General features: G+C 39.5%; 3 protein-coding genes across 5 annotated transcripts; 2 read left to right on the top strand and 1 right to left on the bottom strand.

Annotated features, from left to right (window-relative positions):
• Positions 1–3444: 3444 nt before the first annotated feature.
• On the bottom strand, positions 3445–8951 carry LOC4340824 (uncharacterized). Its single transcript, XM_015785703.2, has 8 exons — positions 8844–8951; positions 8422–8630; positions 6583–6663; positions 6166–6214; positions 5952–6060; positions 5120–5172; positions 4911–4973; positions 3445–4130 (listed from the first exon to the last, which is right to left on the bottom strand). Exons 2-8 carry the CDS (start codon positions 8610–8612, stop codon positions 3783–3785), a joined length of 894 nt encoding a protein of 297 aa, XP_015641189.1. The 5' UTR covers positions 8613–8630; positions 8844–8951; the 3' UTR covers positions 3445–3782.
• Positions 8952–10686: 1735 nt separating this feature from the next.
• Positions 10687–13965, top strand: LOC4340823 (uncharacterized). Its single transcript, XM_015786059.3, has 6 exons — positions 10687–10958; positions 11061–11126; positions 12222–12296; positions 12774–12903; positions 13069–13191; positions 13496–13965. The coding sequence occupies exons 1-6, from the start codon at positions 10756–10758 to the stop codon at positions 13643–13645; spliced, it is 747 nt and encodes a 248-aa protein (XP_015641545.1). The 5' UTR covers positions 10687–10755; the 3' UTR covers positions 13646–13965.
• A 725-nt stretch (positions 13966–14690) lies between these two features.
• LOC4340822 (uncharacterized membrane protein At3g27390) lies at positions 14691–18669 on the top strand. Of its 3 annotated transcripts, none has more exons than XM_015786291.3 (10): positions 14691–14818; positions 15010–15118; positions 15317–15509; positions 15605–15741; positions 16105–16393; positions 16900–17006; positions 17132–17300; positions 17422–17617; positions 17732–17972; positions 18111–18669. In XM_015786291.3, the coding sequence occupies exons 1-10, from the start codon at positions 14725–14727 to the stop codon at positions 18343–18345; spliced, it is 1770 nt and encodes a 589-aa protein (XP_015641777.1). In that variant the 5' UTR covers positions 14691–14724; the 3' UTR covers positions 18346–18669. The 3 variants fall into 3 exon arrangements, with proteins under 3 accessions (XP_015641777.1, XP_015641778.1, XP_015641780.1); XM_015786292.3 differs by having other exon boundaries at positions 18092–18669; XM_015786294.3 differs by having other exon boundaries at positions 14691–14829.
• Positions 18670–26275: the final 7606 nt, after the last annotated feature.

Raw genomic sequence — 26275 nt, 5'->3', positions numbered from 1 at the left:
TACTTGAACTTTTATAACTTTTAAAATATCAAACGAATGTTTAGTTTGATATCAATTTTTGCTCACGCTTAATTCAAAGTCTATACTAGCAAATTTAATTGTGCCAAAACTGTAAGGCAAAAATTGACTCCAAAACAAACAAACTCTTAAAAAAAGCCCTAATATTTTAGATGGAGAGGAAAAGAAAGAGAGAACATGCCAGATGAAAAATTAAACATTGAGGCAATATTTAACCATTATATATAATAAATTTTTGCCTAGTTTTATGTATATGGCCCATTATATATAATAAAATTTTGCCTAGTTTTATGTATATGGCCCATTATATATAATAAAATATTGCCTAGTTTTATGTACACGGCATCAGTTGAAAATAGTGACTATATGTCACTTGCATCATAGAAGTAATTTTATGTCACTTAGTTCGTTAGCATATTGTCAAAGACAATCTCTGTAGCAAAAGAGAAACGGTCTATATGACAATAGTCAATTCACCCTTTGAAATCTATTTGCAATTATTATATTGGGAGTTACATACTCCCTCCATTTCGAAATGTTTGACACCGTTGATTTTTTAGCACATGTTTGACCGTTCGTCTTATTCAAAAACTTTTATGAAATATGTAAAATTATATGCCTACATGAAAATATATTTAACAATGAATCAAATGATAGGAAAAGAATTAATAATTACTTAATTTTTTTGAATAAGACGAACGGTCAAACATGTGCTAAAAAGTCAACAGCGTCAAACATTTCGAAACGGAGAGAGTATTAATTATAGAATTCCTTCATTGTTCTCGTGAACATCTAAACTTCTCTTTCAAACAATTTCCAAGTGGTTTTGTCACTTAGAATTGAACAAGCCACCACATTTTAATTATGTCTTTTCTACTTTGTATTCTTCTTAGCTTTCCACATTCAAAGAAATGGTTCATAGTTCATGCATATGGAGTTCTCTAACTAACATCTAATTATAAAATTGTAAAGAAACCCACAGGGTCCGATGTATTTCTAGTTTATCACAAAAATAAGTATTAGATACTAAAATAGATTACAGTGCCAGCAGTAGACAAGTCTCAAAATTTTGATAGCCACCTTAAACAACAAAAAGGAAGCATGAAAGCTTGAATTTGGTAGATTTTAACATAATGAGTCAACAGACGTAGTTAAAAAAAAGTGTCCTGAATCCTAGGTTGCACACGGGTAAGATAGAGAGATGAGCAAGGTCACTCCATCAAGAAAAGAAAAAAAAAGATGGTACTCCATACAATGTCACCTTCAAGTACAATAGCCAATAGTTTGACAATGACTTTCAAATTCAAGCAAATGTTATTTATCACAGTTCCATTCATAGCATGACACGATACCACCAAATGAACACATAAGAACAAGTGCCCTCTCCTTCATGACATCTCAACACATGCGACCCAATAAATCTCAAGCAACAGAGCATGTATTATGCTTGTTATAGCACAGCTTTTTGCAACGTTAATATTGTAAAAGAAAATAACATCCACATTATCTCTTTGAGGTTAGTTAGTAATTCAGCATGCAACAAAGTTTATATGGTGTACATGTCAACAAGAAGTTTCCTCAAGCATTACAGTTTGCAAGACCTAGTGGTAAGTGGAAGTCATTTTGTGTCCTATTATCCTAATTTGTATGTGTAGAAAAAAATTTAACCCCGGAAAGATCTTACTTTATAAAAACTTAGGTCTAACTTTGTCCCTTTAGAGTAAATTACCTATGGTAAATTATCACTTATTACTCAATTTCCAATGAAATCCTTATTGTCAATTACTCCTTTCCAAAATACAAGGGTTTCTAGAATTCAAATCTTGTACCACAATATAAGCATTTCTGCACTAATCCCTATCCATTCCAATCATTGCAATAATTCCAAAGCCAGTTAAATTGTTACAAATGGAATCTAAGCAACTGAAAAAAAAATAAAAAATTGACAACTAAAATAAAACCTTTTGACCTGGACCCTAGTATTTTCTAATCAACCCAAAAATCCTTGTATTTTTCTTTTGACCTGACACTAGTATTTTCTATTCAAACTAAAAATCCTTATATTTAAATGGAGGTAGTAGCTAGTTATGACAACTACTCTAGCGAATTCTCCCATCCTTTTTGTGTTTTGTAAATTGGTAATAGTAATCGGGCAATATTATCTATGTTTTCTAGAAAGTTATAGCTCACTAAGTCTAAAGCTTAACATGCAACCATGTTACATCATCACCCACTATAATTATATATTTAACCTCATACAAGCATACAACATCATCTACAATTTATTTAATTCTACAAATCATGCAAGCATATCCAATTATCACCCCTCACATCATTTGCATAATATTTTAACAAATCTATCTATCATTTTTTATAATATTTAACATATACTTATCAATATGTTTCACATTAAAGCACAGATATCGTTTGTTTGTTTATGATAAGTACCGATAAACCCTGATGTTTCATTATTTTCCCCCCTTTTTTTACTTCTAGCATGATCGTCGAAAAAAAAAATATTGATAATTGCTTAATAATTCCAACAGCAAAGCGTGGGAAATCAACTTAGTTCTCTTAAGGTTTGAAGACATTCATATGAAATGCACACAGAGAGGACTAAAGTTCCACCATATTCAGCCAGAGGATGGAATCACTTTTATGAATGGTAAACTAGGTAGAATTTTGCAAAACATTAGACAACATCAACACACATCTGCCAACAAACGAGAAAAAACAGAACAGAAGATAATAGTGATGACGGAATGGATCTTCATTCAATAGGCATCATCTGTAACAAATACGTAGAAATAGTACAGGAAACATATACCGAGCAGCTAAGATCATGAATTAACATGCACCCTTCTGCGTTACGCCAAAGAAAAAAAAGCAGAATATAGTGAGAAAATTAAGCAATGGTGGTCTACTCTTCCCCCAAGTTAAAACCACTACGGAATGATTTGCAATAATTCTCTTAACCAAAGTCCCAAAGCATGAACCAATAAAAAACCAACAGAAAGCCAAGTTTGCATCATGATTTGATAGCAACACGAACACTAGAGGCACATCAAATTATGGGGGTGAAAGGCTCAAAGATAACGACGGCAGATGACAACGTGAGTGACGTACACAAAAAGAAATCCCTGGAAGCATGCAAACTATTTAGGACAGGAGCATTTTAAAAAATGACTTAGTGACGTCCCAAACAGAGGTAATTTATTTTCTCAAAGAGAAAAGACAGTTTTAACATCGATGAGCTAGACGAAGCAGAAGCAGCATTAGGCATTTATAGTTTTTTTTTAAAAAAAATCATGCTGAGCACAGAAGAGAGCAACAGTGACAACAAGTATTTCAGACAGGGCAACATATTTTGTTCGCCCTGTGATGGTTCACTGCTAAAGTTGCTTCAGCAAAACCGGAGACGAAAAATAGTAAGCTCACATTCTTGTGATGCATAATTTCACCAGTGCAAGGGCAAAACGGCAGCCGACAACTCCTTTGACTAACATTGGGGTACAACATATTTTGACAACCGGAACGACAATCAGTGAAAATTTTTCACATCCATTTCTACTCAAAATACATTTCTTTTTTTTTAGGATTTAAAATGGTCGTTATACTCACCTACCCCATGTTTATCATGGCCCACAAAAACTTTAACGTCACATAGCACAATCTGCCATCTGCATCGAGCTAAGTTGCTGAATCAAGGGTGGCAATGATTACTAATGAGACATGCACTAGGGCTTCTGGTCTCTGTTGTAAGCTCATGTCTGCGGATCTGATGATTTTTCACTAGCATCAACTGTTTCTGCAGTAACTGCAGCATCTGAGGTAGCACCAGGGTTAACATTTGAAATCTGGTCAGGCTTGTCCTCCTGCATCTCGACATCGTGGCTATTCGATGGCTCCTCAACCTCCGCATCAGCCATTTCTGCATCAGCATCACCTCCTACATTTCCATTCGGTACTGCTGCAGGATGTTCCGGCAGCCTTTCAGGTTCTACTTCAACAGCGCTGGTGTTCTCTGTCATTACTGTAGCTTCTAAATTTGACACATGAGCAGCTGGGTATGGATCAGTGCACTTGGTCATTGTAGATGTGACCAGGAGGTTCTGCAAATAAGAGAGCTTACAGTTGGTAATGAAGAAATCTTGATAGATTAAACTCAGTAATATTTTGCATGATAATGTGCACTGAAGGAAAACAAAAACAGATTTGATCTGCCCTTCTTATAACAGATTTCAATTCTGAGATTAAGTTCAGTGACCTATGTGATACTGTCTAGACAAAACTTAATATACAAAGACATTACCTTGAGTGAAAATATTGTACTTTGGTTTCAAGATCATAACATCAGTTAAATCTTTTTTTGACAAGATCATCAGTTAAATCTTTCAAAAAACATGCAAGCATTGTCACTATGTTGCATCTATTGTTATCATACACACGAAATGGCTAGGTTATCCAGAAATATATAACTTGAGCATTCTAGTAATAAAAAAGGCTATATTTACCTAAATGGGCGGAGATACAAAATAACCTCACACATTTTAATCAACCAAGTTATGCAGAGGAATGCAGCCATTAGATTCTCAGTTAGTGGCACAATTAAAGGAAAACCTGAGGTCCAACATAAAAATTTATAATTTATGCACCCACAGATGGTCTATTGATTTCTTTTACATGATGATAAAAATTTGTCTCCACAAGATCTATTTGAGTTGAGTGAAGTGAGTTGTAAGCTATTAGACATTATTTTCAAGGTGTAGTTCACTAGGTAGATCTAATTGGGCTCTAGATCAACAAATTAAAGTCATACATTGCACTGCAACATAACAAAGGAACCACATAATCTGATATATTCTGCAAAACAGAAAGCTCAGCTAACAAACCTTTTCCAAGGCCAAAGCAAGCTTTGGCAGTTTAGTATATGTTCCTTTTGGATCCAACAAAATCTGCAAATATAAAACTAATGTAAGTATGTGAATTCAAAGCAATGCAAGTCCAAAACAGATTATGAAACAACAGAACATTCTTTCGAAATAACTGCACTACCAACATCGAACCACTAAAGAGAATTTTTAAATAGATTATTCATAACCTCACATAGCCTTTGCAGTGTAAATGGAGGACCTTCTTCGAACCTCAAGAGAGCTGCAAACATTTTTTTTTTAAAAAGAAATTAGTGATTTGTGTATGCTCGATAAAATGCAGGTCAGGAATGATGGAAAGGTGGCCTGTAGAAAAAACACTAAAGGTGCAAGGTCTTGTATGACCTCCAGTAAAGAACAATTTTCAATGGACTAGTATAACACACTATGGAATACTAACAAAAAAGATTCAAAATCCACCAAATGCTACTCCCATCTAAACCATGCTCGACATAAATGAACAAAACAATGCAATATACCACTGCATTACAGTACAAAAGCTATTTAATCATTTACAACAAAATATAATTTGCATCAAGTTATGCAAGACAGTCAATATTTCAAACGTTGGTCCTTCAGTGTTAAAATGTATTTCAAGTTATTGATGACTGTAAGCTACGGTAATGCACAAAAACTACAAGACAATCAATGTAAGATTACAAACCGTGATGAATCTAAACTTGCATTTAGTGAGAGAAGAAATGTGAACATTTAACAAACTAGCCTAGCCTAGAGCCCATGCGTTGCAACCGAAAGTTTCTACCTTATTAAATCAATTAATAAGCACTTATTTAGTCCAAGTAATACTATGATTTTCCTTATGGAAAAAGTAAGTGATTTTGAAATTCGGGGAGAGCTAATAGTGAAAAGGGAGAACTCATTGAAAGGTGATGTAATAGTATAGATTGTGGGGCCCACATGTCAGTGGTAAAGGTGATGTGGGAATGAACACCACCACTACTAATATTTTAAGTAGTATAGATTAAAGATTCATAACAGTACCATCATTGAGCCAGATGACAAGCTCGGAGTATGTCTCCCCAGAGAAAGAATTCTGTAGCTGCCCATCCTCTTGGCTCACCACTTGACCCTCAGAATATTCAGCCAAGACCTTCATACCAGGAACAATGAATGTTGAAGTACTGTACTTTGATTAAACATACTAAGAACAATAATCCTCAACATAAACTCCTTTTGGTGGCATACCTCCCCATACCTGCTTCAATTGGAGAGACAGCAATCTCTTGAGAAAGCTCCAATCATGCCTGAAAAGTAAGAAGTTAATCTCAAGGGAAAAGAAATACCCTACTACTTGTTTTTTCCCTGATGCTATCAACAAGCATCAATCTCTTGATAATTAAAACTTAACTAAACCAGCTTAATGTGTTTTTGGTTCACTAAGCATCAGCAGAACTAGCACTGAAATTAGTACTGATTTTCAAATGCTAGGTGCTAGGCTGCTAGCTACCAACCTATTATAACAAATCATCTGTTCAAGATGATGAATAAAACTGAAATCTTTATGGCAGATTAGCAGATGCATTGTTTTCAATATCCAAAGACCTTTAAATAAGACTAAGATATCCAAATTTGACCAGGGATGAAACCTAAGGGACAGTAGATCAAGTAATACCAGAACTTTCCCGTGTCAGCTATAATTTCTATGACTGATCTCATTTCCTCAGGAGAGACATCGAAATTTTCCTCTGTAGATCTGCAACAAAATACATTCTGCTAATTTTCAGAAACAAAGCCAAAAGAAGGAGCTGGATACAATTAATTGTAAACCAATACGTGGAATTTTTTTTTTTTTTGCTTTTCAAAACCTGTAAGGTTAATAAATTATCTACTTTACTTCCAAGAATCAACAAAATTGAAACGCCAATACAGTAGTTATGCTGCCATATTAATAAGGAAATTCTATACTCCTTAAAAAGACTCCAATGGTGGTGGCAGTGAATCTGCCACCCCACCTACTCCTATTGTAGTTTTTACATATTACCCCTTGGACTTCTTAATATTATATAAAAACTAAAACTAAGTCGATAGACACATATAAAATAAAATTAAGGTGAGTACTCCCTATAGCAAAAAAAGTGGGTAACACATATATTTCATGTAAAAAATGTTATTGCTTATTTTAGGAAATTTTATGATATTTTACCTTTAATTTATCCATAGCAAAGCACAGGCATTTAGTATAAGAATATGTTTTCAAGCAATGCAATTTCATATGAAGTCAAACAAGCACCGTAGCCCAGATGGATTTATCTCGAATTTATGAAATTTCAACATTATTCAACAACGTGAAAACATTGCAAGTGTCCCCTCCAACAAAAAGGTATCACTGTGGAAAGCATGTAGTCAAAGTATTCGAATTTTAACCTACAACATATCATTGAATATATGAAAAATGATATTAACATATCCTAAAACAGCATCAAACTGCTATTCTGAAAGTCATTGCAAACCAGTGGCCAAAGTTGAAGTTTCTAGACTATGAAAGAAGCACCCTATTTAACTGGACATATTATCTATTGGATGTGACACAAGAAAAAAATGTTCAGCTTATAGTGAGTTGGGAATGTACACTAATCATTACATATTTCAGTAAATTTAACCAAATACAATTGATGAAGAAAAGGAGGAGACTCCTGATTCTTCTGCTTTCAGTAGTTGCATAGAAACTGTGTGCCCATATTATAAAATGGAGTAAATATGCTCTAAAGGTGTTTAGTTTGATATAAAGCCATATGCTATTTTAAATAATCCTTCATTCAAATTAAAAGCCTAAACGGTAGGGAATATGTTAAAAATATATAGAAATTACTATAAGATACAAGCTCATTTTGGATGCGAGGAACCTAGAAAGTAGAAAATTAGTCCCATTCAGGCATACTGAACAAAGCTACAAGCCAACAGTGGAAGCAAATTTTAAAAAAAAACACAACGTCATCTATTTCATCTTGGTTCGGTATGCAAAAGGAATGTGTGGCGCATAGATGGCGCAGTTTGATAAATCTATTAAAGTAGACAAGAAGCTCCACTGGAAAAGGTGTTGGATGTACACTTCATTTGCAACCCATGTTGTAAGCGAGGAGACAAAATAAGGATGCGACAAAGACCCATCGGGTACTGAAAATATGTGCATTATTTGCCTATGCAATGGGTAGAATCATCTCATGCTGATGATGAAATGACCTTGCATGATTTCCTACAGTCACTCCTCGCTTTTCTTGCATTCGCTATTCATGGTTGCTGATATGCATCTATCTAGCCAGTTTAACTTCACGATGTAAAGAAACAGCGTCGCGCAAATCCATTAGTAGCAGCTGGCACTCAATCATTACGCACACACCACATGGATATCCTTATAATGCCCAACTAAATACGCATCTAGTCGCTAGCTAACACTCATTGAAAGCTAGTTCTACAGATCCAATCAACAACAGCGTAATTTTGCATCACTCACCCATGCTTCCCGTCCTCCGTGGCTGCATCCTCGATATGCTGATCCGAATCGACGGATGCTTCGGGCGCCACAGCGGGCCCCACCGAATCCTCCCCAGCCGCGCCCTCGACACGCTGGTCTCCCTCGGCAGCGGACTCCGGCGCCACAACGGGCGCCGCCGCCGCCGAGTCCTCCACCGCCGCACCCTCCATTGCCAGCCCTTCGAGTAACTGCAAGGATGGGAGCAATTATTAGCCAGAACCAAGCACGCAGGAGTAGGACGCCGCACCGCACGGGCCGGGGGGTGGTTGCGGCTAGGGTTCGTAGAAGCGGGAAGAGCAGATAGGGCGCTGGCGCAAGGTGCCCGAGATTTAGGGTTACGGCGGGGGTTGCTGCGGTGGACAGTGGCTGTCCGTGGTGGTGCAGCGGAGGAGTGCGCTCACCTGCAGCCTTGTCGCCGGCGGCGGCGCCGGCGGAGGAGGAGGGCGACGAGGTGTGCGGGAGGTGGCGAGGTGTAGGAAGGGGAATGGTTTTGGTTTTGGGGGCGTTCTGGCCTTTTGGGTGAAGAACTTGCTCGATTGTTCCCTTCCAAGAGCCGTTCTGGAACGGGATTATTTGGCGCACGCAAAACAATAAACGTGATACGGAGTAAGTACGAAGTATAACTAAATGCTAATGGAGTATTAATAATTAAAATTAAAATTTTTAAAACGGATTTATTTTATCTTTGAAAACACTTTTTATGAAAGAAATTCTCGTACGAAATATATTGTATAGCAGTTTTAAAAACGTGCTAACAAAAGTCAAGTATAAACATAGTTTAAACCGTTGTAAGTCACGGTGTAAGGTGTAATGTCTGAGTAGATTTCCTCATGAATTTTGTTATATGCAATCTTTTGTTTTGGAATAGGCCCAAGCATTTATGTTTGGGTTTGTTTGGCTACCTTGGTCCATCTTTGATGGACCTAAAACACAATAAAACTGTTAAAAATAAAGTAAAATAGAGCAAGCTAAGGTACATTAAAAAACATACTAATGTTTGAAGCTCTATGATACAATCCTTTTGATTAAACTACATCCTTAGCTTTAAAACTGAATATCCAACATACACAACTTTTAAAACTATATAATTCACCTCTTTTCCAAATAAAAATGATTTTAACCTACACGTTGACTATTTGAACTGGTATTTGTCTACAATGCATCACATGGTAGATGTGTAGTTAGTTAGAAAAACAAATAGAAAAATCATGGGACCACCCGTCATCTCCTCCCGATCTTTCTCAGCTGTCAGCGGAGGTATTTTATTATGAAAATTTCAGTGCATTTATATTTTAAAAATTTCTCATAAAAAACTTATAAAAAATGAAAGAAAAATATCGCACATGTTTTTATGAGTTTTTTATGAATCTATAAGTTTTTTATGAGAAATTTTTAAAAAAATTTCAGTGCATCTATGAACTATCCTATACTACTTCCACTCATAGATTTTTGGATTTCTTTTGAAAAAGGATGCCCAAAAATTGAAAACCCTACCTGGCTACCTCAGCATATCTCGCTATCCACATACCTCTATAGTTTTCCTATAGAGGTGCTCAAAATTTGAAAACCCCACCTTCACATATCTCACTCTCCACAACTCAAGAGTCCCTGTTCCTAATTCGTGAATCTAAGGGGAGCTCGTAGGATTGTTTATTAGGACTCATTTCTCGGTTTTAGGCCATATATATTCAAAAGGAGAATTTTTTTATGCACCAAATTCTGTTTAGGATTCTTGAAAATAAAATTTCAGGGATAGATTTTTGGGTGTCTCCGATGCAGTGGGAATTGTCTGCAGTATTACTGGTATAGTATCATACACTGACGCTTGGGCCTATACCCACATATTTGCCATGACTACTAATGAGAGCAAGTTTAATAGTATAGCCAAGTAATAGCTCCAAATCATTTATAGCTAATTTAGTAACCTATTCATATAATAGTTATTTATAAATATATACTACATCATTAATATCTCTGATCCACATCTCATATACGTATAACGTCATCTAATCCGTAATGCAAGTGGCTATAAATCTGTAGTCCACTCTTTTTCTCTCTTCTCTCTTACGTTCTCCACGTGTGTTTACTAGTATTGTTCTTGCTGATCTGCATCCCTGTAGACGATGCCTGAAAAAAGAAATACAGAAAACACAGGAAAAAAAGAAGGACCCATTCGGCCCGTGAAGAAGGCCCAGACGGCCCGGCCGGGTTTAAGCAGGGGTTCTCCTCTTTCCTCCTTCCCCCACACTGACACACGCACCACCCCCCCTTGCGGCGGCGCCTCCCCTCCCCTCCCCCTCTCACTCCGGCACCATGCTGCTGCGATCGCCGGCGAGGTCGAGCCCCCACCTCCGCTCGCTCCTGCGGGCGCGAGGCTTCATCTCCTCCGCCTCGCCCTCGGCCGCCACCGCGGCGGAAGGGGACGACGGGAAGATCGTGGCGTCCGTGCTGTTCGAGCGCCTCCCCGTCGTCATCCCCAAGATCCACCCCGTCGTCTACGCCTTCCAAGAATTCTCGTACTCCCAGATCTACCCGTGCCCTCTCTCGGTTCTCCGCGTCGAATGGCTTCCGTTAGTCTGACTCTTCGGATATATATATATATATATTTTTGCTGCTAGGTTTCGGTGGAGGCAGCAGTACAGACGGAAGTACCCCGACGACGTGCTGGGAAAGGCCGACGCGAGGTGATTTTTTCTCCCTCGCTTGTTCCAATCATATGTTTTTTTTAACTAATTCGCATGACTGCCATTTCTGGTTACATCGAATTTGATTTAGGATAGACAACAAGTGCATGTGTATAATGCAGTAAAGTAAATGCGCTGTGTATTTTGTTTCTTTGTAGCTGCGGATAGTAGCAAATTTAAGTTTAAATTGGTGTAAGATTTGGAAATAGAGAAGGTAGAATGTGCAGAAGGAACACCATCAGAGTGTTTCTACTGTCCTTAGGGGGTAGGTTTTGGGTGCTGATTGTGAGGTACAACATTCCTGGTAACAAAAGTTACTGTATAACACTACCACTAAGATGTATATACCTCCAACACTATGAGGTGCATATACCTTACTGTACCTCCCAGGAACTGTGGAGAAAACCAAAAAACTGACATGATATGCTAAGCATCTTTATGAATAAGCATGGGAAACAATTATGAGTAAGCATTGTCAACTAGCGTCTGTAAACCGGTGAACAAATTAGATTGGTTGTGCCTTGTGAGTATGATGATATGGGTTTCTTGGAATTTACAGTTTATTCTGATCTATGGACATCATACATGGAGCATTAAAATTGATAAACGAATAGACACTGTTTTATTTAGTAGTTGCATCTTAATATCTTATTGCAACCTGTAGATAATAAGATCCAATGGATAAATGTTAACTGTCAAGTGATCACCAAGTTTGTCCTGGTTTGAGAGGTTGAGTGAGCCAACCAACTGATGTTGAATAGAAACCTTGTTCTTGAAAAATATTGTTGTTTCAAATATTGTTGTTTCAATCTCACAATCTGGAACGGAGCTCAGGAGACCAACCGCAAAGGATGCACATTCCATTTCATGTGAATTAAGCATTAGCTTAGCAGAAACAGAAATTGATATCTTCAATTAGAGCTATCTGCTTCAAAAATAGATTGTATACTTTTCTTTAGCATTTGGGAATATACAAAAAATTTAATCTGATACATGAATACTTTGTGTATAGACCTTATTCAGTTCTAGACTTCTAACCCTATATTTTGTACGTTATATGTGGAAACATGATAACTAAATGGTTTTTGCATTTAGGGGCAAGGGAGATTATCAGATAGATTATGTGCCTGCTCCAAGAATCACAGACGCTGACAAAACAAACGACAGGAAGTAAGTCTTGAACTCCCATTCCTGTAGTTCTATACTCTGTTTCTCTATCTTGTTGGGCAGTTCCAGCTTGATGAAGTCATGCCTTGCTGTTGTTAACACTGATAATATGTGTCACCCTCTTGTTGTGCAAGCATGTGCTAAGTTTTGTTGAAACAGTTATGTGTCATGTATGTTCTGTATTTGTCTTGTTCTGCAATTTAATGGATATTACAGAAACTTATGTTATCTGTTTAGCTGTTTTAAAGTATACAAAATGACCTAAGTTCCATATTGACGGATACAAAATGACCTAAATCCTATCCTCTTCTTGTGCGGGTTATTTTTTTCTTCTCCATATAAGCACAGCATTATGAAATTGTGTTGAAACTTAAAACTTTATGTGTTTAATGAATATACTCTCATGGGATTGCTGAGTTGCTCATTTTATTGTCTTGGCAGCCTAGCACTTAGCTTGCACTAAACAATTGTTTTCTGTAGGTCACTACAACGAGCTCTTGATAATAGACTCTATCTCCTTCTGTATGGCAAGGCTTATGGGGCTCCTGATGACAAGCCTGTTTGGCATTTTCCAGAAAAAGTTTATGACAATGAAGACACTTTGCGATTGGTATGCACATCTAAAATTTCCATTATCTGATCTATGCTGTAGTCTGGTTCTGATTTCTTTGTGTTATCATCTTTCATTCTGTTGAACATCAAATTTTGAATTTTTGTCTCACACTAACCAATTCCACATATTATTTTCTTATACATAATGTTTTTTTTATTTCAGTGTGCTGAATCAGCATTAAAATCTGTTCTTGGTGGACTCAACAATACGTATTTTGTTGGCAACGCGCCAATGGCTCATATGGTAGTTGACCAGAAGGAAGATTCAAGCATTTCATCATTCAAGGTGCTTATTTCTTGTTTTTCATCATTTGGGAAAAAATGCATTGTGCACTATGTTTTTTTTAAGAGAATAGGCTTTGCACAACTTTTACTTGAAAGCATAAGAGTTCAGATGTTTTAATTATTTGCATACTTGAAAGTGACTATTCTATCCACATGCCACCATCTTGAACTCTAACCTTAGTTTGCCTACCAATTTTTCATCATCAGCTTTAGCATTCCGTTTATACTTCTCTGCTTGAATACAACCGTTGGTTGGATGTGTTGTCATATGTAATAGTTCCATAATCCAAGTATACTTCTTGCAGCGATTCTTCTTTAAGTCACAAGTGGTCGGTGCCACGAAATATGATATCGGAAAATGCCAGGACCACGTGTGGGTGACCAAAGATGAGTTACTGGAGTATTTTCCGGAGCACAAGGCTTTCTTCAACAAGATGATCATTCACATAAGATAGCCCTTTTATCTGATTGGGGCAAGCTGGGACACTCTGAAGTTTGAACAATGAGCATTGTGTTGCTTGACCTGTGTACAAGTTTCCTGCCACCACTTATCATCCTGAACACAATTGGCAAGGAAAATTACTCATCAAGTGTTCCTCCAAAGACACCCACATAGATGTATTGCCCATTTTTGTCAATCATATGGCAATCCTGTAGCCTTGTAGGCTTTTTTCCCAGCTGCTGTATTTTTAACATGATGTACTACCGTTCTATTATTCTTGGTGAAATAATTAACATGGCATTTTGGCCCCTCCTTCCTTTGTTGGGGTTTCTAGTTTTAATTCTGAGATTCTTCCCCATCGTTTGGCATATTCATATGCTTATCAGCCAAAATTTAAATTTTCAACATTAAATTGGAAGCTGATTTTGAGGTTTTTTCATCGAAGTTTATTTTTCAGCCTTTGCTTGTAGATCGCTAAGAACACATATATAAAAGTTTTATTCACAAATTACTTTTCGTTTACAAATATGCCGTTTGGCTTATTCCACCGTTATGCCAAACGATGGCACCCTTGAACAATGGAATCATGGAATGAGTGCTCAATATTCTGCTGTTCTAGAATTCCAAAAATCTGTGAGCACCTACTGTGGCAAATTTGGTAACCACGCGGCCGCCTTTTCTTTTTGTTTCCGTTTGCAGTGGGCCCCACGCCGTCCAAGAATAGAAAGCCCGAGTCCCAGCAGCGGATGTGGACCTGGACCATGCAAGACGACACGTGTCAACTCCCAGCAGCTACAGAACACGCCACCTCCTCATCCCCTCTCGCCGACCAGTACAACCAAACTCCAAGGCAAGGCAAGTTCACTATTTTTTCTTTCCCTCTATTTTTTTCTTCTCCTTACTTCAGCTGTTCCTTCCAGCTTCTTTCAATGCTTGGCTGTTCTCCCAGGGCAAAAGAAAGAAGAGGAGGAAGACAACTAGACAAGGTTCTAGGAACTTCTAGAAACGAGCCAGCTAGGGCTGTGTGCTTCTAGCTCTTGCCCTGCAGCCTGAACTGCAAGGGAGTTTTGGACCGGTCCCTGCCTCTCCAGGATGCAGGTTCCTGTGGGTTTTCTCTCCAAGCTCTGGAGCTTTGTTTCCTTCCTGCCATTCTTCCTCTTGCTCCTCCTCCTTGGTTCCATCAAAGGTAGGTTTCAGGTAAAAAAAAAAAAACACACTCACATCGACAATTTTGCTGCTGGTTATTTTTGTTGTAGTAGTATTTTGCTCGGTGGCTATTGTTTTGTAGCAAGCAGGAGTTGTTCAGCCCTCAGATGGTGTGGAATGGATGGAATCTGAAATGATCTTCTGATTGTTTTTTAATTTTTTTTTGTGCAGCTGTGCTAATTGGTCCAATTGCTGCCGCCATCATCTTTTTGGGGAATTCTGCTGTTATTATCGGCCTGTGGCCTGCTCATTTCATATGGACATACTACTGTGTTCTGAAGTATGGTAACTTCCTCTGCATTGGCACCAATACTTGCGGCTGATCCTTCGTTAGTTAGTTTCAGTATATGAAATGTCAAGTAGTGGCCAATAGTCTTGAATTGTGGTAAAACTGTAGCAAATGTTTAATTCCTAGTGTGCATCATGGGGTCATTCTTATGAGCTTTAGTCTTTACAAAAAATTCTTATGAGATTTCAGAGCGGAGCGTATTGGACTAGTTTTGAAGATCCTTGCTGCGATACTGCTGCCATTGCCTTTGCTCCTGTTGCCAGTACTTGCTATTTCTGGGAGCCTTCTGGGTGGTATAGGATATGGAGTTTTCATTCCACTAATGGCAACTTTCGAGGCTGTGGGTGAGGGTGTCGCGGACAAGCTCACCCATTGTTTTTTGGTAAGTAGGCGTCGTTGAAGTTCTGATACATGTATTAGTTTTCAGATGTACAACTGAAGATCTTGTAGTGGTTTAACATTGATGCATAATGTTAGGATGGCACGGTCAGTACAACAGCCGGAGCTTGCACGGTGGTGCGTGATGCTACCGATTTCTGCTTCCACTCATACTTCTCTCTTATGGATGAGCTCATAAGAAAATTGGGAGATAATGAAACTCCTCTTGACATCAAGTATGTTCTCATTATCTGTCATATTTTTAGATAATGGGAAGAATTTCATTAGAAATGAAATCACACCTGGCCTCAGTGTCAACCAGGGACACGCACAGTCTAGAAAAGAAAATAAAAAACTAAGGCAAACATGAACGTATCATGCTGTCTTACAGCAACTCACTCATAATCTGTTATATAAGTTAAAACGACCATTCAGACATACTTTCATCTTATTCAGAATGCACAGTTGTTTTCGGAAGAAGAATATAGTGCTAACCATGTACCCATAGATCCTTTTGGACTTGATTCTGCCAAACCTGCATCATGTATCAAATGGCTTGAGCACTTCTTTTACTAATACAATTTGTTTTGTTGGTGAAGACTGTCTTATCTACCACACAGCATGCTTGCTGTTCTTATTGCTGTTCCTTTCGACGTATTCATGATAAGTGGAGTGGCATTGTGGAAAAGCCCCTGCATGTTGTTGAAAGGATGGCAAAGGCTGTGCGAGGACTTGGTTGGAAGGGAAGGACCGTTTCTAGAAACAGTCTGTGTTCCTTTCGCTGGTTTGTCTATCATATTATGGCCACTTGCTGTAATTGGGGCAGTAGTTGCTTCATTTCTTAGCAGCTTCTTTTTTGGTATGCGTGCTGGATTAATTGCTTATCAGGTATGGTTAGCATTTTCTCCGATGAAAGTAGTAGCGTTTCGTTTTGCGAAGCACTCTTATGTTCTGTCACGTGCTAGGATTATTTGGGATGAAAAGGGGTGAAGGGAAATATATATCATGGGCTTGGGTCTGGGAGTCCTAGGCCCAATGGGAACGATATCCCCACCGCTCACGATAAGTACGTAGCTCAGTTGGATAGAGTCAGGGTATGTTAGGATTAGGTTAAGGAGTCTTCCATCTATATATGGAGGGATCCTATCCCAGGTCAGTTAGGCATTAGATCAAGATTTGTCTTAGTTTCCATCAGCCCTGCCTTCTCGACACGACGGAGAGCGTCATGTCGTATAGGTTCAGGGCCATTCCCTGCTACTTCGTCTATTATAATCCAATCTGTTTCCCTTCACAGCTTCACCCCTTTTTGTCCCAAATAATCCTAGCACGTGACATGTTCGGTCTGTGACATGAAACTTACTTGCATCGTTGTGACCTTCTGTGAATCCACACAGGAGGCTTCTCTCCAAATGGGACTAGCATATATGGTTTCAGCAGTAGCATTGTTCGACGAATACACAAATGATATGCTTTACTTAAGAGAAGGCTCATGTTTTCCAAGGTGCGTCTTTTTTTTGACAAATATTCCCACTGCAACACACCATTCATATGTGAACTCTCTTTACTTATTTGTGTCCATGCATAGATATGTACTCTAGCTGCCAGTAAACTACTTTTGACAGACAGGCCCAAGTACCGAAAAACCGATAGGATGAATAACGAGACTGGTCAGAACAATGAAGTGCGCAATGCTACATCTCCATTGGGAGAAAAGAAACACCACCATAAAACCATGAAGGCTTTGCAGCGATCAAAGACATTTATGGAAGCTATCCAGCGGCTTAGACCAATTCAAGTATTTGAATCTCTCTTCCTCCTGCATGATCTAAGTCCCTGTTCTAAAACTACAATCTAGGGACTAAGGGCGCAGCTGAAAATTCTAAATTTATCTGTTTCCCTTTTATTTACTTCCTCAGATATGGGATTGGCTCTTCCGATCTTGTGAGCTGAATGGAAGGATATTACTGGGTGAGGGATTGATTAGTGCTGAGGACATGGAAGAATGTATCATCAAAGGAAAATGCAAGAAATTAAGCATAAAGTTGCCTGCCTGGTGCATCCTTCAATGCCTGATACGATCTGCAAAACATGATTCGCATGGTTTGCTCATATGTATGACTGCATTCAACCCATAGTATTTTCAAATTCATGGTTCAATGCGTTTTATTCCTAAGTAATCTGATCTTAATGATTCACCATCTCTCTTTTATTCTTCTGTCGTTGTAGCTGACGATGTTGAAGTGACAAACTTCAACTGGCCTAAAGACAAAGTGTTTGACTGGATGCTTGGACCACTTCTTGTTATTAAGGAGCAAATGAAGCAATTAGAGCTAACTGAAGATGAGGAACTATGCTTAAGGAGGCTCATCATGACAAATAACAATGATAAACCATCTGACTGGGACGATTGTGGTTTCCCGTCAAGCGATAATATAAGGAGAGCTCGGCTGCAAGCGATAATCAGAAGGTACGCAATGCTCTTGATTCACTAGTATTTGAAAAAGAATGTTACTATGCATCAATTCTTTCTATAGGTTAGCTTTTGGTAGCTAGTAAAATTGAACCAAATTACTTGGAACATACAAGAGAAACTCATCATCAACAGGTTGCAAGGCATTGTTGTCAATTTGTCGTGGGTACCGAGCTTCAGGAGACGATTCATCGATCTGGTTAAGGCATTGTATCTCGAGGCGGTCGAGGCAGGCGCGATCGACGGCTCAAGGAGCGTGAAGCGCAAAATCGAGGCTGATGCTGCTTCTGCTCCTGGAAGCAAGTTTGATGACAAAGATGGGGAGGGCTCATCAAAGGGCGCAGCAGCAGTGGGCATTGATGCAGTGTGATATCTACTGTTTGTGTACACGAAATTTACCTGGCTTCCATCATGCATTCTGCTGGGCCTTTTTTTTTTCTGGTAACTGCCTATGCATGTTAATGTACTGGAGACATCCTGTAACTCTGTAAGAGATGGCAGAAAAGGGTCCTATTTGGCTGTATGGCACCTCCAAGTCTCCAACTTCAAATCTAACTTCAAAACATTTTGGAGTTGGATCTGGGATTAGGTTAGGTGCTAATGTGAGACTTTCTGTTCATACTTTGTATTAAGATTAGATTATTAATTCACTTTAATTTATTTTAAATCAACTAATGTTCATATTTTGGAGTTTTGTGCTGGTTCGGGTCCAATGATGTTTAGACTGGAAGCAACGATGACACCTCTAGACCAGCGGCTAATATTCTAGCTAGGTGACTGACTCCCGTGTCGCCTCTCTGGGCGACCTGGGAGGCGAAGGCCGACGCCCTAGCATCCACAGCGTATCTTGCCTGCCTCACCGCTGCTGGCGGCGCCTCCCTCCCTCCCTCTTGCTTTCCTCTTCTTCCTTCCCCTTTTCTCCAGATTTGAGGCGACCAAGAAGGCTCGAGCTTGGCTCTCCTCACGTCTGGCGCCGGCGGCCACCTCCATCCTTTCTTGAGCAGGCGGCGGCGACGGCAGCGAAGGCGTCGAGGGGGACGATTGGACCTAGCCAACTAAGGTCCAGATCCGGTGCGTCTCCGGTGGGATTCGAGTGTATCTCCGGCGCGAGAGGCTGGATCCCCTATTGTGGCGGCGGCTGGCAGTAGTGGTGAAGGTGGCGAGGGGGACGACCGAATCTAGCCCCACAAGGTTTAGATCCGGCACATCCCAGAGGAGATCTGGCGAGACTGGCTCCTCGGTGGCAGCAGCGACAATGGGGTTTCTTGGCGGTGTTTGGGTGGCCTGCGTGGTCGTCCGTCGACACCATCGGCTTCTCCAAATCCAGGCCTTGGGTTTCCAGCGGGTTAGATTACCAATTGGTGGTTGTTCGGCAGTTCTGACGGGCTTGCTATGTCGCTTAGCATGGAGACTCGTGTAAGACAGGCGGCGGCATCGCATGTCATCTTGGCAAGCGGTCCCGGAGCTTTGGCTGCTCTTCGTTCGACCCACTTCTTTCTGTGGAACTCCTCCCCTCCTCTCCACGTGGAGTTCCATGGTGTGGTGCAGTGATGGAAGTTGACCAGGGCGACGGACGGACGCCTCTGACAGTTTGGTGCCCGGTGGCTAAGAAAACCCAACACCGGTGTCGGTGGCTGTGTTGGACAGGTGGTGGCTTTGGGTGTGCAGGTACATTGGGTGGTTTTCCTCGTGCACGCGGTGGTTGGATGGTACTCTAAAGGCGAAAGCCTTGTGTGGCTTGCCGGCACTAGCAACGGTGACACCCTCGAGCGCTGTTCACCTTCTTGAAGGCATTGCTATGGAGCCTTTGTTTCTTTGTCGTCTCAAGGAATTTCTTCGGGGTGAAAACCTTTCATTTGTTTGAATCAGATGTTGTCACTGTTTTATCGACATATCCTTCTTGGAGGCATGACTTGAAATAACTTGTATGTTGGTATCACTTCAAGAGGAGTTATATCTGTTGTAATCCATGACCACTTAGGTGCGAGTAAAGGCTAAGTGTGGGGGGTATTGTTGATGGTCTTTAAATGCCAAATTTAACCATTAACTCTTGCATAAAACTAAACAAAATGAAACACCAAATATATTGGTAGGGTTTATTACTAACCATTTCCATGAGTATGGTGAATTGTTTGTATGCATGAGTTTTTGGATGAAAATGCACCTGACATGCGATGAAATGTACCTCCAGTCAATCATATGCGAGTACACGACATGATAATCAATAACATATACATGGTGTCTAGGTTAGATGTTAGTTGCGTTTGTTGTATGCTCAATAGGTTGTATAGGTAAGCGGTAGGTAGTGACAGCCCTGTTCGTCCTTAATCCTTCACGTTCGGGTACATCATAGAGTTGGAGGTCAGACTCTCTTGGCAGAACAGGGGGGGGCTTGTGCCCACAACAATTGATATAATTTTACTTTAACTTAAAATTAAGATAGTTAACCAATCCTCTCTAGCATTAGTTGTTGTCCTTGGATAAATTATGTTTCTTATATTATACATTTCCTGTAATTCGATACCCTTGGAATACTCTAAGGTGAAGTGCTACTTCGGTATCTGTATGCTTGCGGATTTTTCTGTGATCATATCAAATACCAACAAACATGCATGCATACACACCACCACACACGAATTACACACCCACGCATATGTGAGTACGTCCTGTATATACTTAAAGAGACGGAGACCAGCGTCATCCCAAGCCTCCTATTGAAAGCGAACATGTGTATGAGTAATATTCATAGACACTGGGATTTGAACCTATGTGGGTGGAGTTATGCACCTGCTATAGTGAGTTGGTGGTGGTGATTTGTGTCTTTCCACATCGATGCCCCTCTCTAGCTGCCATTGGCACTCGTACCCTCCTTTTCTCAGCCACCTTTTGTCATATATCTCGTAGAGGCAATCATTGAGGGGTTCTCCTTTGGGTAAGGGGTTCTTCAATACCCTTATGTTATTTTCCATTAAGCTGTTGACAATAAGATGCTAAAGACCGAAGTTCCTTAGCGTATTTAGCACATCCTACCAGTGATGGCATTTCCCTATCGTAGTCATAACCAATTCATGTAGAGTACTGTAGGATCAAGGAGGCTAACTGGGGGGGGGGGTGAATAGGCGGTTTTAAAACTTTTGGCTAAAACCGAGTTTTGTATGCGGAAGTGTAAATCAAAACGGTTTTGCACAATTCAAAACCTAAATCAACTAGTCTCAAGTAAGTGCACAAATAAGCTAGCCTATGTTAAGGTTTGCAAGCCTAGGTGATAATAGCACAAATAAGCTCTAGTATGTAAACTTGCTCAAATGTAAATGCAATAAATAAATAGGACAAGAGACAAGAGATTTTTCACTGAGGTTCGGAAACTCGCCGGTTTCCTAATCCCCGTTGAGGCGAGCCCAACTCCACCGCTCAACCACGAAGCCACCGCACGCCCCCTTCATCAAGGGGTGGGTAAGGTGGGAGCCGGCCCATGGAGAGGACTACCCAAGCCTCGATCACAAGGGTAGTTCTTCCTTCACTCCGAAGGTGGTGAACTCCAAACCACTCACAACCGGCGCCGGGCCTCCTCCACAATCTCCTCGGAGAGGTCACCGGGCAACACCTCCACAAGCCGTCTAGGAGGCGGCAACCTCCAAGAGTAATAAGCCTAGGATGCTTGCCGAGGATGATCAAGTGCCACACTAGCTCTAACAATGAAGCAATGCACTTGGATTGGCTTAACTCACTCTCCAACACCTCACTAGATAAACTAAGTGCACAAGGGTGTGAGAGCTCTTACAAGGGTTCAAGATAATGCAATGGAGTGCCAAAACCTTACCCTTGTTGCTGGGGAGTGGGTATATATACCCCCAACCACCAAAACTAGCCGTTGGGGTCGAAATCCCCAACTCTGTGCTCTGCCGGTCAGACCGCCATAGTGTGGCCGGTCAGACCGGACTACTTTGTAACGGCTAGAAAACTAGCCATTACAGGGCAATCATTGAGCCCTCTCAACCTGGCCGGTTTGACCGCAGTGTAGAGGCCGGTCAGACCGTCCACAGCTCGGTCAGACCGCCAGGGGCTCGGTTTGACCGACTGCGGCTCTGGCGGCTCTGGATCGCTAAGACGAGACCTCCTTCAAAATCAGGATGAGCGGTCAGACCGCCATGGGATCGGCGGTCAGACCAGACAACATACTTCGGTCAGACCACCATAATGTTGGCGGTTAGACCGCATGTCACTTTTCAGCTCAACCGACCGTTAGTAAAACGGCGATATCTCTTGACTTGGGTCTCGGAATTTGACATTCTTGGACTCTATGGAAAGCTTATTCAAAGAGCTATCCAACCCATGAACAATTTATCCAAGAAACACAACTTTTATCAGCGAGAAAGGGCTCACACTCCAAAGGATACTCCACCGGACAAAACCACATGAGGCTACCCAAACCTATAGGATGTGCCCACTTCTCTCTTTTTTTTTGGGACTTGAGAAAACTCGCGAAACTTGTCTAGACAAGCCCAACAAATGCACCTATATGCATATGAACTAATATGGCACAAGATCATCCACATGCTCGCTTCATAGACCCCTCTTGATAGTACGGCGCCTATCTAGAAAATCCGGTCTACACCAAACACCAAGACCGGGGAAAGACTACGAAAACATTATTAGTTCAATTATACCTTTGCCTTGCGCCATCAAACTTGGGGTTAATGCTTGAGTCAAGATCAACACTCGTGACCATTCGCTTGAACCATGTTTATGCCGAGGTCTTGACTATCCTTTGTTAAGACTTTCTTTTCATCACAATCTTGACTTCATTCTTGTCGACATGGCGATGTCCTTGGCTTGGTGACCATCAACCCATGGTGTCATCCATTAGCCTCATCACAATTAGACATATTCCTTTGCACGGCTCAAAGGAAAACATTAGTCCCAACAAATCGGTTGTCATCCTCCACTTGGTGACCAACCGGTTGCATATGAAAGATAGGGATATGTTTGTTGAGAATTCATTAACATCACAAGTGTCGTATACTCGTATGCAAGCTCAAATGCAAAGATCCAATATAAATAATAGGTGAACAACATGGATCTAAAACATGCACAACAAATGTATAGGATTTGCTCCCCCTAAATATATGTATACAAATAAATATACAAAAGAGGCAAGTGTATGCATAAGTTATGAAGAATCAATGGGGTTTATCCTATACACATGGAGAAGGCATGTAGCAATGATAAAGATAAACAAAAACACATACCTTCATGATCTCCATGTTCTCAATGTAAAGGAGAATATCGCTTTATCTCCATGAATTTCATCCTTGTCATGATTAAGGTCCATCACCAAAGAATGCATATCTATCACATCTCATTATCGGGAAATAACCTTGTTGAAAACTTATGTAAAAGAGAGGTTAATCCCATAAACATCGGTTTATCATCTATCACCAAAGCAACAATTACACAAATTGTTTAATCCAGATTTTTCAATATTTTCTCTCTTTTGTGATAGATAATAATCCGATATAAACAATATAGAGAGATGAGATGAAAGATGATTTCAAATCAAGATAGAAATCTTATAATAAACAAAATATAGAATAACCTCCCCCTCAAGATGTGCATACATATGGATATAAAGGAACACATATGCACATAATCAATCAAGATCAATGAGGGAGCTCACACTATATTTTGGATCCACAAGAGAGACCAAGTTAGAATATATGAAGTTTAACACATACCTCTCGTCATTTTTACTTTCATATTCAAATGAGACTAGTCAAAGAAAAGCTCATAAAAATGTTAGTCTCATATAATTAGATTTGTCATTAATCACCAAAACCAAATTAAGGCACTTGAACTTACAAGTACCATGCCTAGTGTATTGGAACCAGGGCTTCTCTCTACCAGGTAACGGTCGAAACAACCGAATAACGACATAGAGCTTTCTACATATTCAAAAGGTTCTCTTATTTGTCACTCAATTTTACTTGTTCTTTTTTCGAAGCTCAACTGGAAATGCGATTATCACGTCTTACATGCTTAACATGCTTTTTCTCTATGACAGGCGGCTCGAACATTGTTTGATTTTTTTGAAAAGTCTCAATCCTATGTATTTAGTTATTTTCTTTTTATGCGGTCCAGGCTTAGAGTGTGTGAAACTCATCACTAGCTAGTAAGGGCGTGTGTCGTCTGATCCAAGATTAGCAACCTCTCTTTCTTTCCTTAGCTTCCATGTATCCTAATCGTAGTCATTGAAGCAGAGGATGAAGTGGTAGGTAGTAGCGAGTGGTTAAGTAGAACATGGGAGGACACAAACAACGAAACTACCTATGGCCCTTGAGAAAAAAAGATTCGCATCAAAGATTAGAGCTTTAAGGAGAGAGTGAAGCAACGAAGGAGAAAATAACTAGAACAAAATGACAAATAGCACTGTGATAATCATATAGCTAGGAAAAATGGTGAATAGCACTATGGTTTGTCAGCAATGCTTCTTGTTCGGCATCCGACGTAGGTTGTTCGGACATTTCACTATAGTTTTGTGCTCAAGCACACTACACTCCACATACCTTATCCATCCACTTTACTTTAGCCGTGCAAAAAGGCTTTGAGGATAAAGTACAACCTGCCCCTCCTCCTGATCACTCTTCAGTTTCCATGCAAGATAAAGATTTTTTTGCTACAGTACCATTGATGACAACGACTACTACTACTATTATAGGGCTAGTGCTCGTGCTATTGGGCAAGGACATAAGGGTGCTAATGCGTGAAGAATCTTCAGTCGGCTTATACATTACCCTCTTTTGCTCTGTACCACATGCACCATCGAAGCTATAATTAAGATGCATCTTCCTAGCCTTTCACTGCTCCTTATTACATACACTTCACGACTACACTATTGTTCCATTTCTCACTACTCATTCTAACTACTCGTACTCACAGTCTATTTTTTGTTCGGCTACATGGTGCCAAGGACATAAAGAGAACCTTGATCTTGAGATTGGATGAGAGGAAGAATATGATTTAGACTCGTAGGTGCATGATTGTTGCATATTTTGATGGTTTTACTTTTGTTGCATTAGAATGTTTCATTCCTTTTTATCTAGATAATGCATGTACTATTTTATAAAATTTTCACTTTCTTCTGTGATGTTGGATCAGTTATTTGAAAGACGTTCCACTGATTTCTTGTACAACTTTAAATCAAATGCTACACATTGTTTAAAGTAGTGTTTCACACGTTGGTTGTAAATATTGTATCGAACATCATATGAAATATGCCACTATTATACCATTCCATGAACAATTTCACCTCTCTTTATCAAATATTGCATCAAGCTTTTTATTGAAATATTTTAACCATCTATACGTTTTAGTCGGATGTCGGGCATATAGTAATATCCCTAGATAAAAAACATCCGATATATAATAATATCTATGGGTATAACTTAGAATTAGAGTCAGGGGAAAAGATGCATGGATGACCATTACGACATGGATGGCATCCCATTTTCTTCTTAGGTCATACCAGGTTAAAGCTTTGTCCTTAAAAAAATAAGATACAAATATGAGCTGTCCTTTTTCATTAATGAGATTTTTAATTAGATATACCTTCCTATCTTGATTTTGATAAAGATGTTATCTACACTAGCAAGACCAAATATTAACCCCACAACACATCTATCTATCTATTATATACTACTAAAAGTAAATTAAACTTCCTATAAACGCTCCCAAACCGCCATGTGGCACCCTACAAACACTCCTACACCGCCATGTGTCGCTCTTATAAATTAGAGAAATTTAGAGAAATTATAAGAAAAAAAAGACAAAACATCCAACCATTGATTTTCATTTAATCTGGTGGATCCATTATTTTTAACCGTTAGATGTAGCTGAAGAAACCAACTATATATATCTTCAAAAAGCCATAGCAGCTCCCGTACATCGATACGCGTACGTGCATGCACGTACATATTTTGTACGTGGGCCCCATGCCCCTCATTTTCTTTTTTTTTCTTTCTCACTAATTAACATAAAAAACAAAATACATAATTTCCAGCCCATATAGTTCTTAGGAGTGCATAGGAGTATGTACTTCTCACAAAGTGCCCCACGTCCATCCTCTTTTTTCCTTTTTTCACTCACATGAGATAAAAACCAATTAATAGTTCCAGCTTATAGTTGTACAAATATAAGTTTTTTTCAGTTGTATTGTACTATACTCATGTCATCGAAATATCCATAATCTAAATAAATGAATAATATACATTATATAGTTATATAATTGTATATCACTTAATAAC

The sequence above is a fragment of the Oryza sativa genome, chromosome 6 (assembly GCF_034140825.1).
Source record: "Oryza sativa Japonica Group chromosome 6, ASM3414082v1".
NCBI classification, from domain to species: domain Eukaryota; kingdom Viridiplantae; phylum Streptophyta; class Magnoliopsida; order Poales; family Poaceae; genus Oryza; species Oryza sativa.
This window is presented reverse-complemented; position numbering and strand designations above follow the sequence as displayed.

Coding starts and splice junctions, on each gene's coding strand:
- LOC4340824 (XM_015785703.2), bottom strand. CDS start 8,612: ATGGAGGGTGCGGCGGTGGAGGACTCGGCGGCGGCGGCGCCCGTTGTG. Junction 6,664..8,421: donor ACGGAGGACGGGAAGCATGG/GTGAGTGATGCA, acceptor ATTTTGTTGCAG/ATCTACAGAGGAAAATTTCG. Junction 4,974..5,119: donor CACTGCAAAGGCTATGTGAG/GTTATGAATAAT, acceptor TTATATTTGCAG/ATTTTGTTGGATCCAAAAGG.
- LOC4340822 (XM_015786291.3), top strand. CDS start 14,725: ATGCAGGTTCCTGTGGGTTTTCTCTCCAAGCTCTGGAGCTTTGTTTCC. Junction 15,119..15,316: donor ACATACTACTGTGTTCTGAA/GTATGGTAACTT, acceptor ATGAGATTTCAG/AGCGGAGCGTATTGGACTAG. Junction 15,510..15,604: donor AGCTCACCCATTGTTTTTTG/GTAAGTAGGCGT, acceptor GCATAATGTTAG/GATGGCACGGTCAGTACAAC.
- LOC4340823 (XM_015786059.3), top strand. CDS start 10,756: ATGCTGCTGCGATCGCCGGCGAGGTCGAGCCCCCACCTCCGCTCGCTC. Junction 12,297..12,773: donor GACAAAACAAACGACAGGAA/GTAAGTCTTGAA, acceptor TGTTTTCTGTAG/GTCACTACAACGAGCTCTTG. Junction 13,192..13,495: donor CAAGCATTTCATCATTCAAG/GTGCTTATTTCT, acceptor TACTTCTTGCAG/CGATTCTTCTTTAAGTCACA.